The sequence below is a fragment of the Hyperolius riggenbachi genome, chromosome 2 (genome assembly GCF_040937935.1).
Source record: "Hyperolius riggenbachi isolate aHypRig1 chromosome 2, aHypRig1.pri, whole genome shotgun sequence".
Classification (NCBI taxonomy): domain Eukaryota; kingdom Metazoa; phylum Chordata; class Amphibia; order Anura; family Hyperoliidae; genus Hyperolius; species Hyperolius riggenbachi.
Window position 1 is genome coordinate 70,668,571 of NC_090647.1, and position 16,759 is coordinate 70,685,329.

At 47.3% G+C, this 16,759-nt stretch overlaps 1 protein-coding gene across 1 annotated transcript; it reads left to right on the forward strand.

The window, feature by feature from the left end:
• The first annotated feature begins 1,052 nt into the window (after positions 1–1,052).
• Positions 1,053–16,246, forward strand: LOC137543902 (sarcolipin-like). The gene is made up of 2 exons (XM_068264974.1): positions 1,053–1,169; positions 15,595–16,246. The coding sequence occupies exon 2, from the start codon at positions 15,680–15,682 to the stop codon at positions 15,773–15,775; it is 96 nt and encodes a 31-aa protein (XP_068121075.1). The 5' UTR covers positions 1,053–1,169; positions 15,595–15,679; the 3' UTR covers positions 15,776–16,246.
• The last annotated feature ends 513 nt before the right edge of the window (positions 16,247–16,759 follow it).

Below are 16,759 nucleotides of genomic sequence, written 5' to 3' on the forward strand. Positions count from 1 at the left end.
CGCAGTACAGTCCAGATGACATCAGCGCATCCAGTGAGAAGCATCCTGGAGCGCAGAGGGAGCCGACGCGGAAGCCGACCTGGCGAGGTCGGCTTTGCCACCAGAGGGGACCGCGAGCCACCGGAGCTGCGGTGAGGGCACAGGACGGGTGCCAGGGGCTGGAAGAAGCCCCAGGTAAGTGGATATTTTATTTTTAATTTCCTCAGACCACTCCTTTAAGGCAGCAGAAAGTCAAGGACTGGCCCTGTCCACAGCCTACACCTTTCTGACACTGCAGCTGTCCTTGCTAGGTTTTGATGCTCCATATCTCTTGTTATGGGCTTGAGGGGGCCCAAAAGTAAGACTCGCACTCTGGGGCCTAGAGCTCCAAAGCTATGCTACTGGTTGCTGCCCATCCTCACACTTTTGGTTTGTTAACAATTCAAGGATATAATGAAAGCACAAGCAGAGGCTTATCCAGTCCAACCCTTCATACATCTATTTGCAGTAAACAGAAGGGCTGCAGATGCTTGCTTCCAGAATAAATAGAATGCCTTTTATCACGCAATAATATCAGTTTACTAATGGATATTTGGCCTGATTCCCTAACCTGTTTCAAAATGGCAAAGCAATTGTATGAAGCACGGGGAGAATTTCAAAAAGGTCATACTATCCAAGTATGGGTCCTCTCAAGGGCAGTGCTTTAATTGTGCGTCTAAAAAGAATAGAGGGCTCTAAGGTATCAAAACGTGACGTAAGTGGGCAGAGGACATAGCTGCGCAGTTATAAGCAGCTTGGAGGGGATTCGTGTTGTTGAAGTACCGTAGATATTCCCAGGAAGATGACAGCAGGCTCCTTGGCCATGCCCAGTCTACAAACCATCTAAGTCATGGATGGTGGAGAATGGTGCTTAGGTTTTTTACTAAATATGTTATGTATTGAATGTATTATATAATGGTAAATGAGAGTGTCTATATAGGTGCAGTGGTTGCCTTATATATACAGAAAGCGTGACCTCATCAGAAACTCTGCCAGGGGTCTGGATGCTCCCCACCCTCCATCCAGCTACTTTAGTTCCAACACAGACACTTGAGAATCACATTGCTCAAGGAGGTCGGACGAGTCAAGGCCAAGAAGGGATTGTAGCATCCACTGCCCCGAGGCTAGAGCATCCTGTGCCAGTAGCTCAGGTAATCTCCTACACGGGATGGTCATTTTGTTGTATTTTATTAGAACATTGTGTTTCTTAAGGTTTCTCCATGTTTTCTGTACTGTGTCTTATACTATTACTCTTGCCAAGAATAGATTGTTGAGCTTCTCAGCCCGTACCAGGTCCATGATAAGGTTTCACTCAGCTGCTCAGCATCTTTGCTCGTATGGCACAGATAGATCCTGGCATGCCAAGCTCCTTTGTAACTGCTAAAATTCAATCTGTCTTCAAGATGGGGTCCAATTATGGTCTAAGATTACGATTTAATTATATAATACAAATGGTGGATCTCGGGGTAGGATTGGGACTGCTTTTTTTTTGTAATTAGGGTGACGCTGCTTACAGCGCTTACAGGGTATAGAATTATAAATTAAGCTTGGGGACACTATGCAATTTTTACTTCAGATCGATTGATCAGATCGATTGATCACATTGATAGTCAGATCTGACATTGATCGGATATAAAAGAAAGCTAGCAAACATATGTATGCGATTTTTCCAAATTCCAATCAAATTTCTAATAATTTTTCTGATTGTGTATCAATCAAAAGGCCAAACACACAGTATTTTGATTGCTTGAGCCAGTAAAATTGATTATATTTTCCAGCCTGTCTGGTCTGCTTAGGCTTGAGATTTCGATCTGGAATCGGTCACTGGTAATCAGTAGGCTGTACAATTTTTTCCCCCAATCTTTTAGGCTGTACATTTTTTTCCCCCAATCTGATCTGATCTTTTTCTCGATCAGAAGTAGAATCTAGAAGTAAATATTGCATGATGTGTACCCACCATCAGGGGCGTAACTAGAAATCACTGGGTCCCCCTGCAAAACTTTGGATGCAACACACACCCTGTCCTCACTCTTTGCACAGGAAGACTGAGAACCAATGCTATTCAATTGGCTAGTGCACACTTGAATGTGTTTTCTCCATGCAGATAAAAACAGATATTAGCTTCGGTGATAAAACGTGCATGTTCACACATATGTTGTGCAGAAAATACATACGTAAAACTGACAGACAAGTGGGCTCCAAGCCTCAACTTATTACACTCACTCTGTCTATCTCTGATGGAGCAAAACTGCTCTGCAGATTTCTGCAGAATCACTACAGTTACACTGCACTTGGGGAGGGGTAGAGAGGTTGGAGTAGGGCACTTTACACAAGACCCTGCTGAACACTGAACAGGAACTGTCTACAAATCTTTGTCTGTAAAACTTTGTATGAGTACTTATCAGTGGCTGGGCAGATGCAGTCATTAGAACAATTGTGTAGAGAGCAGAAAGTTTTTTTCTCTCCGTGCCCTTAATTGTCAGTCTCTCAGGGCAGGTAAAAGAAAATTCCTCCCCCACGGGGCCCCCTGCGACTTCTGGGACCCCTTGCTGCTGCATCCCTTGCAAAGTTTATTGTTACACCCCTGCCCACCATCACTTATTACAAATGCTTCCTGCTCTTCTTGCCTTCCTTTCAATGCTCTGCCCAATGTAGGAGAAAATGGAGACTTCATAGACATTTGCTTCTCTGTAGGCTTTTATCTTGCTTGGTGGTTATAGTGCTAGATTCACCCCAGCTTTCTCCATCATTCTCGTCACCAGGTGAGCAATTAGGAAAATGCAGACACTGGGGTTTGATGGCGGGGTTGACACAGACATTTATCATTGTCCCGTTTGACAGACACTACTTGCAGACTCTTTTCTCTCTCACAGGCTTTCCATGGTCGTAGCAGTAGAGTATTGTACTGTGTTAGCCATCAGTAAAAGCAAGAGGTTTTGAATCAGGATGATACCATTTATTGGCGGATCAGTGAATAATGGCGCACAGCGCCTATGCATAAAAATGGCGCCGCATTAAAAAGATACGCTTATCGCTATTTATCGTTAGTACTGCATAATAATGGCGCACAGGGGAAAAAAAGAAGAAAAACGGCACACACTAACGTTATTTATCAATAGTGCCATTAATTTGCCAGACAGCAGACGTTATTGCCCACAGTAACGTTATTTATCAATAGCGCCCTACATAAGCCAAATTGCAGACGTGATTTAACTGCAAAACGGTGAATGGATTTAATGTAACACTGTCAAGGTTAGGGTTAGGCACCACCAGGGGAGGTCTTAGGGTTAGGCAGCATCAGGGGGGTCTTAGGGTTAGGCACCAAAAGGGGGGTGGTTAGGATTAGTCACCACCAGGGGGGTCTTAAGGTTAGGCACCACCAGGGGGTGGTTAGGGTTAGGCACCACCAGGGGGGTCTTAGGGTTATGCACCACCAGGGGGGTCTTAGGGTTAGGCACCACCAGGGGGGTCTTAGGGTTAGGCACCATCAGGGGGGTCTTAGGGTTAGGCACCACCAGGGGGTGGTTAGGGTTAGGCACCACCAGGGGTCTTAGGGTTAGGCACCACCAGGGGGGTGGTTAGGGTTAGGCACCACCAGGCGGGGGTTAGGGATAGGTACAGAGAGGGTTCTGTGTGTTAACGCTAAATAACGATAAGGCTTTAACGCTAAATAACAATAAAGCTTTAACGTTAAATAACAACAAGGCTTTAACGTTAAATAGCGATAAGCGGCAAACGGATTAGCGGCAACACCGTGCGCCATTATTCGCAGGCGCCATTTTCAGATGGATCCATTTATTGGATAGCTTAAAAAAAAAAAGAATAGGCTTTCGGTGTCATGGCGTCAGTAGCTCAGTGTGGCTCCAAGATGGTGAGCCAGCAGAAGCGAAGGAGTAGTAACGGATGGGGCATTTTGGGGGTGGTGTGGGGTCAGTGGCTCAGCGTGGCTCTGAGATGGTGAGCCAGAAGAAGCGAAGGAGTAATGAGTGACGAGTGTCTAGGAGGTCGATGGCATAAGTGGCTCAATGTGGCTCCAAGATGGTGAGCCAGAAGAAGTGAAGGAGAGATAAAAGGCGGGGCATCAGGGAGGCTGGGGGGCGGTGTCATAAGTGCTGCATGCATTGGACCTTGGACCAGAGCGACCCCTTGGGGGCCCTCCCTCAACTGCAGTATTAGCACTTCAATGGTGCTATGCTGATAAAGGTAACTTCCATATATGCTTTGAATAGTTGTAATCATTAACAAAACTGTTCCCCTCCTCTGCTTACACCTCTCATACTGTGGATATCCTTGGCAGGTTTTGTTGCGCCATATGAAATATGCTTAGGGGCCCAATGTAAAACTTTCACTGGGGCCCAAAGCTCCTAAGCTGTGTGCACCTGTAACTTACACAGTGACCTGCTCTGTCATTCTGCCTGCAATGGCAAAATGTTTTTTTTTTTTTTATTTAATCTAATGAAACATTTATTATGCTGCACATGTGGAACAAAGCGGCTGGGAACCTCCAGTAAAAACGTCAATTTATTGTAATTCCATTAAAAATGCATACAGCAGAAAAACGGCACATCAGCATGGAGACGCATGTACAGAGTAGTGTTGGGCGAACACCTGGATGTTCGGGTTCGGGCCAAACAGGCCGAACATGGGCCAGATGTTCGGCATGTTCGGCCCGAACGCCGAACTCAATGGAAGTCAATGGGACCCCCGAACATGCCCATTTTGGGGGCCCTATGGGGTCGCAGGCATAAGGGGGGAGCATGCCCCGATCGCGGGGGGGGGGGGTCGGAAATTCCCCCCACCCCCTCCGCTAGCGCTCCCCCCTCTGCCCGCTTCCCCATAAAAAAAGTTTAAGGCAAGTTAAATAGTACTTGGTGGCTGGCCTGGCACTGGCAGTGGAGTGAGGAGGAGGAGGAGTCCGAGTAGCAGAGTGACGCGTTGAGGCCGGGCAGCGGGCGGTTCAGCGGTAGTACCCTTGTGGTACTTCCGCCCTTTCTCTGACCTCACGTCAGTACCCCACAAGGGTACTACCGCTGAACCGCCCGCTGCCCGGCCTCAACGCGTCACTCTGCTACTCGGACTCCTCCTCCTCCTCACTCCACTGCCAGTGCCAGGCCAGCCACCAAGTACTATTTAACTTGCCTTAAACTTTTTTTATGGGGAAGCGGGCAGAGGGGGGAGCGCTAGCGGAGGGGGTGGGGGGAATTTCCGACCCCCCCCCCCCCCGCGATCGGGGCATGCTCCCCCCTTATGCCTGCGACCGCATAGGGGGGCCGTATTGCGGCATGTTCGGGCGAACAGGGCCCTGTTCGGCCGAACAGGGGCCCTGTTCGGCTCTGTTCGGCGGCCATTCAGTAGTTCGGGGCGAACCCGAACTTAAAAGGTCGAACACCATCAGGTGTTCGGCCGAACTCGAACATCACCCGAACAGGGTGATGTTCTGCAGAACCCGAACAGTGGCGAACACTGTTCGCCCAACACTAGTACAGAGGTCGACAGCTGTTTCGCACTCATAAAATGGAGTGCATCATCAGGACACCGAGCCCCCCAATAGTACCCCCTTAAGTAGTAGAGTATACTCACTAATTAGGCTGTAAGACACCTGAATGGTAGGAACACGCCAGGCCACGCCACGCTCCCCTCTGCCAAGCACTTCCTGGAGCGCATCTGCGCTCTGTTCACCGGAAGGAGGAAGTTTATTAAACACTAGTAAAAAGACCCGCCCGTTAAAAAACGGGCGCTAGGTCACAGCCACTACCCCTCGCAATGCGCGCACATACGTGTCCCGCTTGCTCGTTCCCCACCACTGTCTGAAGTATATGCACACAGGGAGCTGCTTGCTTGGCAATTGGAAAAAGCTGTTATTTCCCACAATGCAATGAGAACCTCTGTGAACCACACACAGCAAACTGTCAGATCCGGCCCTGTGTCCTAGCCACCCTGGCTGCGCACATGCTTAGTACAAGGGACACACAACCATTCAGTTGATGACGCAGAAACAAATGCATTTTATTGTATAGGATTTATTATGTGACGAACAATTTCATTTGAAAGGTTTAAAGAGACACTGAAGCGAAAAAAAATATATGAAATAATGAATTGGTTGTGTACTACGGATAATTACTAGAAGATTAGCAGCAAAGAAAATATTCTCATATTTTTATTTTCAGGTATATAGTGTTTTTTATAACATTGCATCATTCTCTAATATTTGCAGTTTACATGCTACTCAGCATTCTACATGTTTTTTTTCAGAGCAATCTGTGAACTATTGACCTGTCCTCTGGCAGAGAAAAGGAAATTTCTTCACTGATAGTTGAGATAATAAAGGTCAGAAGACAGCCCTCCCCACGACTTTGAAAGTCGTAGAGCTTAATGGCTTTTTTTTCATAGAGATAACAACTGGAGTTTCTTAACTCTTCCTGTGCTGGAAACAATTAGACTTATGTCTCTGATCTTAATGTTTTATTTCTTAGCTGTACTACACATACAAATCATTATATCATGTATTTTTTTTCGCTTCAGTGTCTCTTTAAATGTCTGGAGGAAAACCACAGAGTATATGACATTATGGCACAGCAATGGAAGTTATTCTTTAGCAACTGTCCACATATTTAAAGCACACCTGAAGTGAGAAGGATATGGAGGCTGCCATATTTATTTCCTTTTAAACTATGCAAATTGCCTGGCTGTCCTGCTGGTCCTCTGCCTCTAATACCTTGAGCCATAGACCCTGAGTAAGAATGCAGATTAGGTTCTCTGACTGACGTCTGACTGGATAAGCTGGCAGCTTCATGCTTGTTTCAGGTCAGTAATTCAGACACTATTATGCCTGAAAGATCAGCAGGACTACTGGGCAACTGGTATTGTTTAAAGAGAAACTAAAGCCTCAAAAAAATAAATCTGTTTTTACTAGGTAGTCCTGTTCAGTAATAAGTAATTCCATTAGAGACGGCACACCATCAATGTCACTGGGTGCTTGATAAAATGGCATAGGCAGTGCCATACCGAACACAGTGAATCCAGCGCAGGAGACTTGGGCGCACAGGGAGTAACTCTGGCGCTGTCAGAAGACGGAACTGAAGTTGCTTTCAAAACACAATAATTTGGCCTCCAGCAATAGCTGGAAGCCGAATTATTTCATTCCTCACCATCCATGGCGGCCTGGAGGGGGAATAGTATTTAACACGGCCGGGACTTGTGCAGCAGCAGGATCAGCCATACACCGGCTGTATCCTGCGCCCAAGTCTCCCTCGCTGATTCCTCTCGTATGCATGCCATACATCAACAGAGCTGGCAGACATTATCAGCACACCACGTATGAAATTACAGCACACTTTATTGTGCTAGTATCCACAGTAACATTTACTGTGGATACCGGCACAATAAAGTGTGTGCTGTAGTTTCATACGTGATGTGCTGATATTATCCAGTGGCGTAGCAATATGGGTTGCAGAGGTAGCAACCGCATCCGGGCCCTTGGGTCAGAGGGGCCCTGAGAAGCACTCCCTCAAGCAAAATATTAGCTCTCTATTGGTCCTGTGCTGGTAATAATCACTTCTATAGATGCTTGAAATAGTATTAATAAACTGTTTCCCGTCCCCTTCTGGCACCTCTGACACTGTGGAAATCCCTGGCAGGTTTTGGTACGCCATATCAATTGTCATGTACAGAGTGCTTGGGGGGCCCCATGTAAAACTAGCACCGGGGCCCATAGCTCCTTAGCTACGCCACTGATATTATCTGCAAGCTCTGTTCAGTAATAAGGCCATACAGGGCCATCAGAAATTTTGGGGCCCCTCACAAACCATCAAGCCTGGGCCCACCCACTGACTGCTGTGCACACCCTCTAGCCACCCCACCCCCGTGTCCACCAACATTTGTAACAGGGGTCCCCAAACCTTTTCGGTCAAGGGCGGGGTCAACATACTTCAGACTGCTGGGGGGCCGGAACATACATAAAATGATGATGAAAAACATTACATTGAATCTAGGTATTGATTTCCCCAATCATGGCCAGAGAAGAACTCCCAGCACCAGCCATTCAGTCATGCGGCACCTGAAGAACAAAACAATATACTCTATACAACGCTGCAGAAGATATCAGCGCTATACAAATATTAAATAATAATAGATGAGGCTCAGGTGACCATGCTCCCCACTACCACACAGTTAGTTTGCTACCCAGCAACCAGGCTTGCTCATCACGGTGGTTACTCGTGATTCAAGTGAGTTGTAATTGCCTTAGCTGAGCGGCTGTATGTGGCGGAGTTAATTACCCATAATGCCGCCATCCGCATCAAAGAGCTTGCAAGTGACCTATTGGTCGCGTTGCAAGCCTCGCTATGGCGCACTTCCTCCTTCAAGCTGGTAGGAGGAAGTACGCCATAGCGAGGCTTGCAACGCGACAAATAGGTCGCTTGCAAGTTCTTTGAAAAGCAGGGCGGACGGCGGCATTATGGGTATTTAACCCCACCGCATACAGCCACAGCAATTACTCATTTCAATCACACTGTGGTTAATTGTGATGAGCAAACCTGCCAGCAACGATATGCAATCTGTACAGAGCAGCGCTGCAGCCTGCAGAAGATGCAATATTGTTATATAAATATGAATAATTGAGGCGCATGTGACCGCATTCCCTAACCCCACACAGTTAATTTGGTAGCATGCTCTGTACAGCGCTATAAAGAGGTTAGTGCTATATAAATAAATATTAATAGCTGAGGGCCCCTGAGGACTCAGGTGATCGTGCTCCCAGTCCCCAGCCCCACACAGTTAAGCCTGCCTACAATAAAATGCGCTGCCCTGCCCCCATCCCCCGATGCAGGCGCTGGCACAGTGGCACTGCATGTTTTAATTTTACTCTCCTACCATGACCATGCTGTCTAGGTAACTGTGCCACCCTGCGCGCCCCGTTTCTTCAAAATCCTTGCACTCTCTCTGCACACTAGTGCAGTCTACTCTTTCCCATCCCGGGTATTCTTTGATCGGCAGCGTCATGCCATCAATGACGTCATTGGCGTCATGACGCGGCCGCTCAGTCCCAATCAGAGAAGGGAACCCGGGAGGCCGGCCCGGAAATGTGCAGAGCGGCGATCGCTGGAGCAAGCTGTGGCACAAATGCCGGTTTAGCTGCACAGGCAATCCCCCCCTATTGTCAGCACCTGCATCGGGGTGGTGGGAGGGACACTCAATTGCTGGATAGCAAATACTCGGGGGGACAGCAGAGCGGCAGCACTAAGTCAGGAGTTTAATGCCTGGGGGGCCCCGAAGCTGCGGGCTTTCTAGGGGCCCCGGGCCCATCACTGAAGTGACAGTTGTACCCCCCTGATGGCGGTTCTGAGGCCATAGCTGAAACGCCGCACCCCCGTGGCAGAACGATCAATAATACCCCCAAAACCCCGGGGCAAAATTCCACATCTTTCCAGGTCATGGATCTTGCTGCCCGGGGGAGGCAGAGCTTTGCGCTGTAGCTCTGCCTCCAGTCGCGTCAATCTCAGCAGATCTCTGCCTCTCCCGGCCCCTCTCAGTGAAAAAAGACTGACCTACTGTAAGTGACCAGTGATGCTCATCCAATATTCGGGTATCCGAACTACCCAGATAATCCGAACTTTTTCCACTATCCGAACTTTGATTCGGATTCCGGATATCTGTGTAAATCCGAATAGCACTATCCGAGCAAACTCTGATTTCTATATGAAATCCGAAATCCGTGCAGATAGTTACTAGTTCGGATACCCGAATGGAGACCTTCAATGGCAAAAATCCCTTTCTGAGGCATAGAGAGAGAGAAAGAGAGAGAGAGAGAGAGAAAGAGAGCAATTTAAACAATTTACAGGCCACTTATGGCTTTATATTCGGATATCCGAATCAATTCGGATTTCCCGGATAATGAGTTCAGATATCTTTTTCTATTCGGATTCCGAAAAGTTTCGGATATCCGATTCGGATCCGGATATCTGGGTACCCGGAGCCGAATAAATTTGGATTTTAAAAAGGGGTATCCGAGCATCCCTGTACGTGACAGCAACATAGAAGAAAAGTAATTTCTAGCTCATTTTATTCTGGAAGCAGTGTACTTCTTATTTGTATGAGTTTACATGTAGTTTATACATCAGGATTTTGGTCCTTTAAGTGAACTACGGGTTTAAGCTACTGTAGATGAAAATTGCATTGCACAAGTTATTAAAAACGTTTAGGGTATTCACTGTCAGGATACCAGCACTACCAGTCCCAGACATTCCACACGGCATACTGAAAGGTTATCGCCACACAATCTGGGTTCCACTAAGTCTGGTGTAGCTGGAGTCTTTAAAAGGAATCGGTCCCTTCCTTTTTTACAAAACAGCAAGTGTGCCAACTAATGCAGGGGGAGCCTGAGCTGAGCTTGATATCACATAGCAGGTGACTCCATGCAGCAGCAATGCTTTACAGAAAGGGCACACAGCTGTCACAGGAAATATCCAGAGGTCATGTTACTTGTTAATGTTAGCATTACCTAATACTGTATCACAACAGCTGTATCATAACACCTATGAAAACCAACCTTTTTGAAGTGCTTGTAAAGGTAGCTCAGGGGCTGTCATCCTAATTGTAGCTCGTCTTGCTAGTGGTCACTGGCTTGGAACAAGCATGCAGGACATCAGACCCTTCAGATGTCTTTGGATTGTTCTAGTGTAGTTATTTACTAAGGAGTGAAGTCTGGTTCAGGATGATGGCCCTAGAGCCAGGGGTGTAACTGGGGGGAGCAGTTTCTGCGACAGCAGGGGGGCCCAGGTGTGTGTGTGTGGGGGGGCAACTACTAACCTCCCCTTTCTCTGATACCCCAGATGGATCCATCGGAAAATGGCACTTGCGAATAATGGCGCACGGTGTTGCCGCTAATCTGTTTGTCGCTTATCGCTATTTAACATTAAAGCCTTATTGTTATTTAGCGTTAACACACAGAACCCTCTCTGTACCTATCCCTAACCCTAACCACCCCCCTGGTGGTACCTAATACTAACCACCCTCCTCCTGGTGGTGCCTAACCCTAACCACCCCCTGGTGGTGCCTAACCCTAACAACCCTCCTGGTGGTGCCTAACCCTAACCACCCCCCTGGTGGTGCCTAACCCTAACCACCCCCCTGGTGGTGCCTGACACTAACCACCCCCCTGGTGGTGCCTAACCCTAAGACCCCCCTGGTGGTGCCTAACCCTAACCACCCCCCTGGTGGTACCTAACCCTAACCACCCTCCTGGTGGTGCCTAACCCTAACCACCCCCCTGGTGGTGCCTAACCCTAACCACCCCCCTGGTGGTACCTAACCCTAACCACCCCCCTGGTGGTGCCTGACACTAACCACCCCCCTGGTGGTGCCTAACCCTAAGACCCCCCTGGTGGTGCCTAACCCTTACCACCCCCCTGGTGGTGCCTAACCCTTACCACCCCCCTGGTGGTACCTAACCCTAACCACCCTCCTGGTGGTGCCTAATAGGGATGCTCATTCGGATTCCACGGAAATGCAATTTCCGAAATTCCGATCGGAAATTGCATTTCCGCATCGGAATGCGGAAATCGGTAATGCAAGTGTGTTAGGCGGATTTCCCGCCGGAAATCGCGGAAATTTCCGCCGGAAATCGCGGAAATTTCCGCCGGAAATCGCGGAAATTCCTTCCGTCTTTAACATCGATTTTCTCAAAAACTATAAGGTCTTTTTAAAAACTTTTTTTGCATCTTGTTCAGGAGATTCTGCTTAATAAACCCTGAAAATTTGGTGTTTCTAGGACTTAAGGGCGATTTGCTATTAACTGCTAAAGTCGGCGGATTTTTACTGTAATTAAAATGCAGAAAATCCGCATCTGCCTATTTTCTGCATTTACATTACAGTAAAAATCCGCCGACTTTAGCGGTTAATAGCAAAGCCTCCGTAAGTCCTAGAAACACCAAATTTTCAGGGTTTATTAAGCAGAATCTCCTAAACAAGATGCAAAAAAAAGTTTTCAAAAAGACCTTATAGTTTTTGAGAAAATCGATGTTAAAGATGGGCGGAATTTCCGCGATTTCCGGCGGAAATTCCGCATTGGAATGCGGAAATTGGTAGCGGAAAGCGGAATCGGTATTTGGCAATGGCGGAATGCGGATTTACCGCGGAATCGGAAATTGGCATTTCCGACCATCCCTAGTGCCTAACCCTAACCACCCCCCTGGTGGTGCCTAACCCTAACCAACCTCCTGGTGGTACCTAACCCTAACCACCCCCCTGGTGGTACCTAACCCTAACCACTCCCCTGGTGGTGCCTAACCCTAACCACCCCCCTGGTGGTGCCTAACCCTAACCACCCCCCTGGTGGTACCTAACCCTAACCACTCCCCTGGTGGTGCCTAACCCTAACCACCCCCCTGGTGGTGCCTAACCCTAACCACTCCCCTGGTGGTGCCTAACCCTAACCAACCTCCTGGTGGTACCTAACCCTAACCACCCCCCTGGTGGTACCTAACCCTAACCACTCCCCTGGTGGTGCCTAACCCTAACCAACCTCCTGGTGGTACCTAACCCTAACCACCCCCCTGGTGGTACCTAACCCTAACCACTCCCCTGGTGGTGCCTAACCCTAACCACCCCCCTGGTGGTGCCTAACCCTAACCACTCCCCTGGTGGTGCCTGACACTAACCATCCCCCTGGTGGTACCTAACCCTAACCACTCCCCTGGTGGTGCCTAACCCTAACCACCCCCCTGGTGGTGCCTGACACTAACCATCCCCCTGGTGGTGCCTAACCCTAACCACTCCCCTGGTGGTGCCTGACACTAACCATCCCCCTGGTGGTGCCTAACCCTAACCTTGACTTTGTTACATTAAATCCATTCATCCTTTTTACAGTTAAATAACTTCTGCTGTTTGGCATATGAACGGCGCTATTGATAAATAACGTTACTGTGTGCCATTTTTCTTCCTTTTGCCCTGTGCGCCATCATTATGCAGTACTAACGATAAATAGCGATAAGCGTATCTTTTTAAGGCGGCGCCATTTTTATGCATAGGCGCTGTGCACCATTAGTCATTGATCCGGCCCAGATCGGGTGTTTATGTGGCTACATTTTATGGATGTGAAGATCTTGATGGCCGCATTTGTTTTATGAGCCTTGTAAGATGGGCCTCCAGGCTATGAGGGTCACCAAGAAGAGGCAAAGAAAGGGTTGTGAACATTAAGGGGCCCCACCAAAGTATTTCTGGGGGGCCCTTTGATTTGTAGTTATGCCCCCAACCTAGAGATTACATCTTTAAAGACTACTTCCAGTATAAATGGCAGAACCTGTCATGCCAAGCTCTGGCTTAAAGGGGAACTTCAGCCTAAACAAACATACTGTCATCAAGTTACATTAGTTATGTTAATTAGAATAGATAGGTAATATAATCTCTCACCCACCCTGTTTTAAAAGAACAGGCAAATGTATGTGATTTCATGGGGGCTGCCATCTTTGTCATGGGGGCAGCCATCTTTTTGGTTGAAAGGAGGCGACAAGGAGCAGGAGACACAGTTCCAACTGTCCTGTGTCCTGATTACCCCTCCCAGCTGCACACACTAGGCTTCAAATGTCAAATTCAAAATGTAAAAAAAAAAAAAATTGCACCAAAACAGCAGAACGAGAACAACAAAATCAGAAATCCCATCATGCTTTGCACAGCAGCAGGGGAAAAAAGCCTGGGCAGTTTTCTTCTTTGCAGCTAAAAATGAGGCTTGTATAAGAGAAACAAAGTTCTGATGCTTTGAAACTGTTAAAGAAACACCAAGCCTTTTCAGAGTCGATTTTTAGTCCAGAGGTTCACTTTAAAGGGCAGGGGAAAAAAAACAGATCTACTTACTTGGGGCTTCCTCCAGCCCCTGGCAGCCTATGTGTCCCTCCCCGCAGCTCCGGTGCCCTGGGATCCCCTACGTTGTAGATGCCGACCTCGCCAGGTCAGCATCTTCTGTGCCTGCGCAGAACGCTCCAGACCACGTGAGCGCCATCACGAGTGGTGCAGCAGAGCACTCACGCAGGCGCAGAAGATGCTGACCTGGCGGGGACACTGAAGCTGTGGCGAGGGACACATAGGCTGCCAGGGGCTGGAGGAAGCCCCAGGTAAGTAGATCAGTTTTTTTTCTCCTGCTTGCACCTTCCCTTTAATGCTGCAGAATTGAGGGGGGGGGGGGGGGGGGGAGTTTTGGGGCTAATAACTTACTTGATCCACTCTAATTCAGACATGGGTAACACTCCACCATCCCCTGCCCACCTTCAGCTCAGCAGCCACCAATTAGGCCTTGGCTGCTGAGATGGGGATGGGCCACAGCAACTTGGATGATGTTGGCCAGAGCCCCGGAGAAATGTAAAAAAGCCAGACACAACCACGTTTCCGAGCTTGATGGGTGGAGTGCTCACCTGCCTGCATGAATTACGGCAGACCACCCAAACCCCCCCCCCCCCCGCCCCCATGTCCTTTATCATTAACTGACAGAGCCTGTTTTTTTATACTTCAAGTACTCTTTAAGGATCAAAAATGTACCCTCCCTTATTTCTGTCTTATCGGTTTTCCTTTGAAGCTGATGGCCAGAAATGTTTCTTTCCTGGCAACAGCCAAGCGTATCCCTTCCCCCAGTAGGTCACATACTTCTATTGCCCTGTGATAACGACAGACACATGATTCCGGGCAGGGTCCCAAAGGCTTTTGCCTCAGACCGTTATGTAACTACATTGGCCCGACCTCTCACAGTGCCTTGTGGGAGGGGGGCAAAGCATTCACAACACTCACTCTTCCTGTTACATACTGCATGGGGGTTACCGATGCTAGCCTCAACCCCCATGCTTTGCTATATGGGCAGGCAAGGCTACAGGGGGTTGATGGGTAGTAAATACAGTACATTACATAGGATTGTAGGATTCGACAGGGGTTGTGGGAGTGGGTGTGGCTTGTCTGGAGGTGTGGCCCAAGGAATGTATGGCAGTTGGTTGTGGAGAGGGGTCAGACTTGAGGCCCTTTTAGGTTAGTATGGAGGTGGTTTTGTGGGTGTTCAGAGTTTTTCATTCCATAAAGTGTAGGTGGGCAGGGGGTAGCAATAAAGTGAAAATAAAATCCTGTGATTGGACTTTAAATCTTTTCTCAAACAATTACATGTCCTAGCCATATGCTCATAAGAAAGAAACATTGCTGCATTTAATGATAAATGACTATAGTTATGTGCATAAGTCAAGTTATGGTATAATTAAGGATGTCCATCTCCAGTCCTCAAGGGCCAAAGGTTCTTCCAGATTTAAATTAAGTGATGATGGGACTGCATCAGGAAAGGAACACGTTTCTCGGTCCATCCTAAACACTGGCATGGATATGGCCCTTTAGGTCTAGCGTTGGACACCTTGCTTTGCAATTTTGTGTTCCTTTTAGGTGAGAATTTCCCCCATTGACACAACATGTGTACAGAGTTTCTACATTATCTCTGCGTCTTCATCTTGTCAAACAGATATACTGTTCTGTGAAAAATCAGGATAATAAAAATTGTTATGCTAATAAGTAAAGTAAATAAACGAGTAATGGTGCAATATGTTTTTTTCCACATAGTTGTGTTGAAGACCTTACGTGGTTTGCTGTGGTATTTCTTGACTTCCTTGTGGTCAACCAACCGCCCCGCCGACAGTAGTAGAAGATGGAGCGATCCACACAAGAGCTATTCCTTAACTTCATGATCGTGCTGATCACTGTGATGCTGATGTGGCTTCTTGTCAAGTCTTACCTAGAATAACTGGACTAGATGATGGCTGGTGGAAACACCCAGATCAATCTTTCCAGCCCCTTCAGTGCCGAAGAGCTTATCTCCTAAAATCTTCCTCAGCACTAAAGGGGCTATGTGCTCAAAGTCAATGGCACTTCTACAGATTGTACATAACATCTGCACTGAAGATTCCCTGCTCAACTGTGACCTGACCGATGGGAACCAAAGAGAGGCGCAAGATGTTCATTACATCTTGCTGCTTTTAGAAGATATAGTTGTCCATACTTCTGTCAACCACTGCTTATGAATGTAGCGAAAAACCTCAGAAGCTCAGATATGCTGTGTTTCTCTCACCCAAAACACCAACATGAATGCCATTTTAGCAATACCTTTTTGTAGCTCCACATCCATCTTATAAAATATATCAACACTGGGACACAATACATTTTTAACTCAATAAACAAAAAAAATGAAACAACTTTGGATTTAATTCATGACTGAGCAGTGAGTGTGTTGTGGTTATTACACATGCTTATTAATAATAGTTGTTGAGGGTGCAGGTACCCATAATAACATAGTTAGTTTGGTTGAAAAAAGACATCCATCCATCATGTTTTACCAAAAAGGAAAAGAAACAGAAAAGGTAAAAATGAAATATCAGTTAGGATATTTTCATATTTTCCTAACATAACCTATACGTGGCAGCTTTTTTGTTCTTCTGCCACCCAGAAGAAGATTGTTTGAAGGCCACTGTTCTTCTCTGACAGCCACCCTACCACAAGACAAGGGAATTACTTGGTGGATGAGTATGAAGCATGTGATGGGATTAGTTAATTGTTGGGCATGAGGCAGATGAAGAAATAAGTTGATTTATGGGATTCAGGAAGATGAGGAGATTAGCTAATGGGTAGGTGTCAGGCAGATTAAGGGATAAGTGCATCAGGTAAGGATTAATTGATAGGCATCACTTAGATGAAGGAAAAGGTGCGTACACACGCTATACTGTAGCAAACG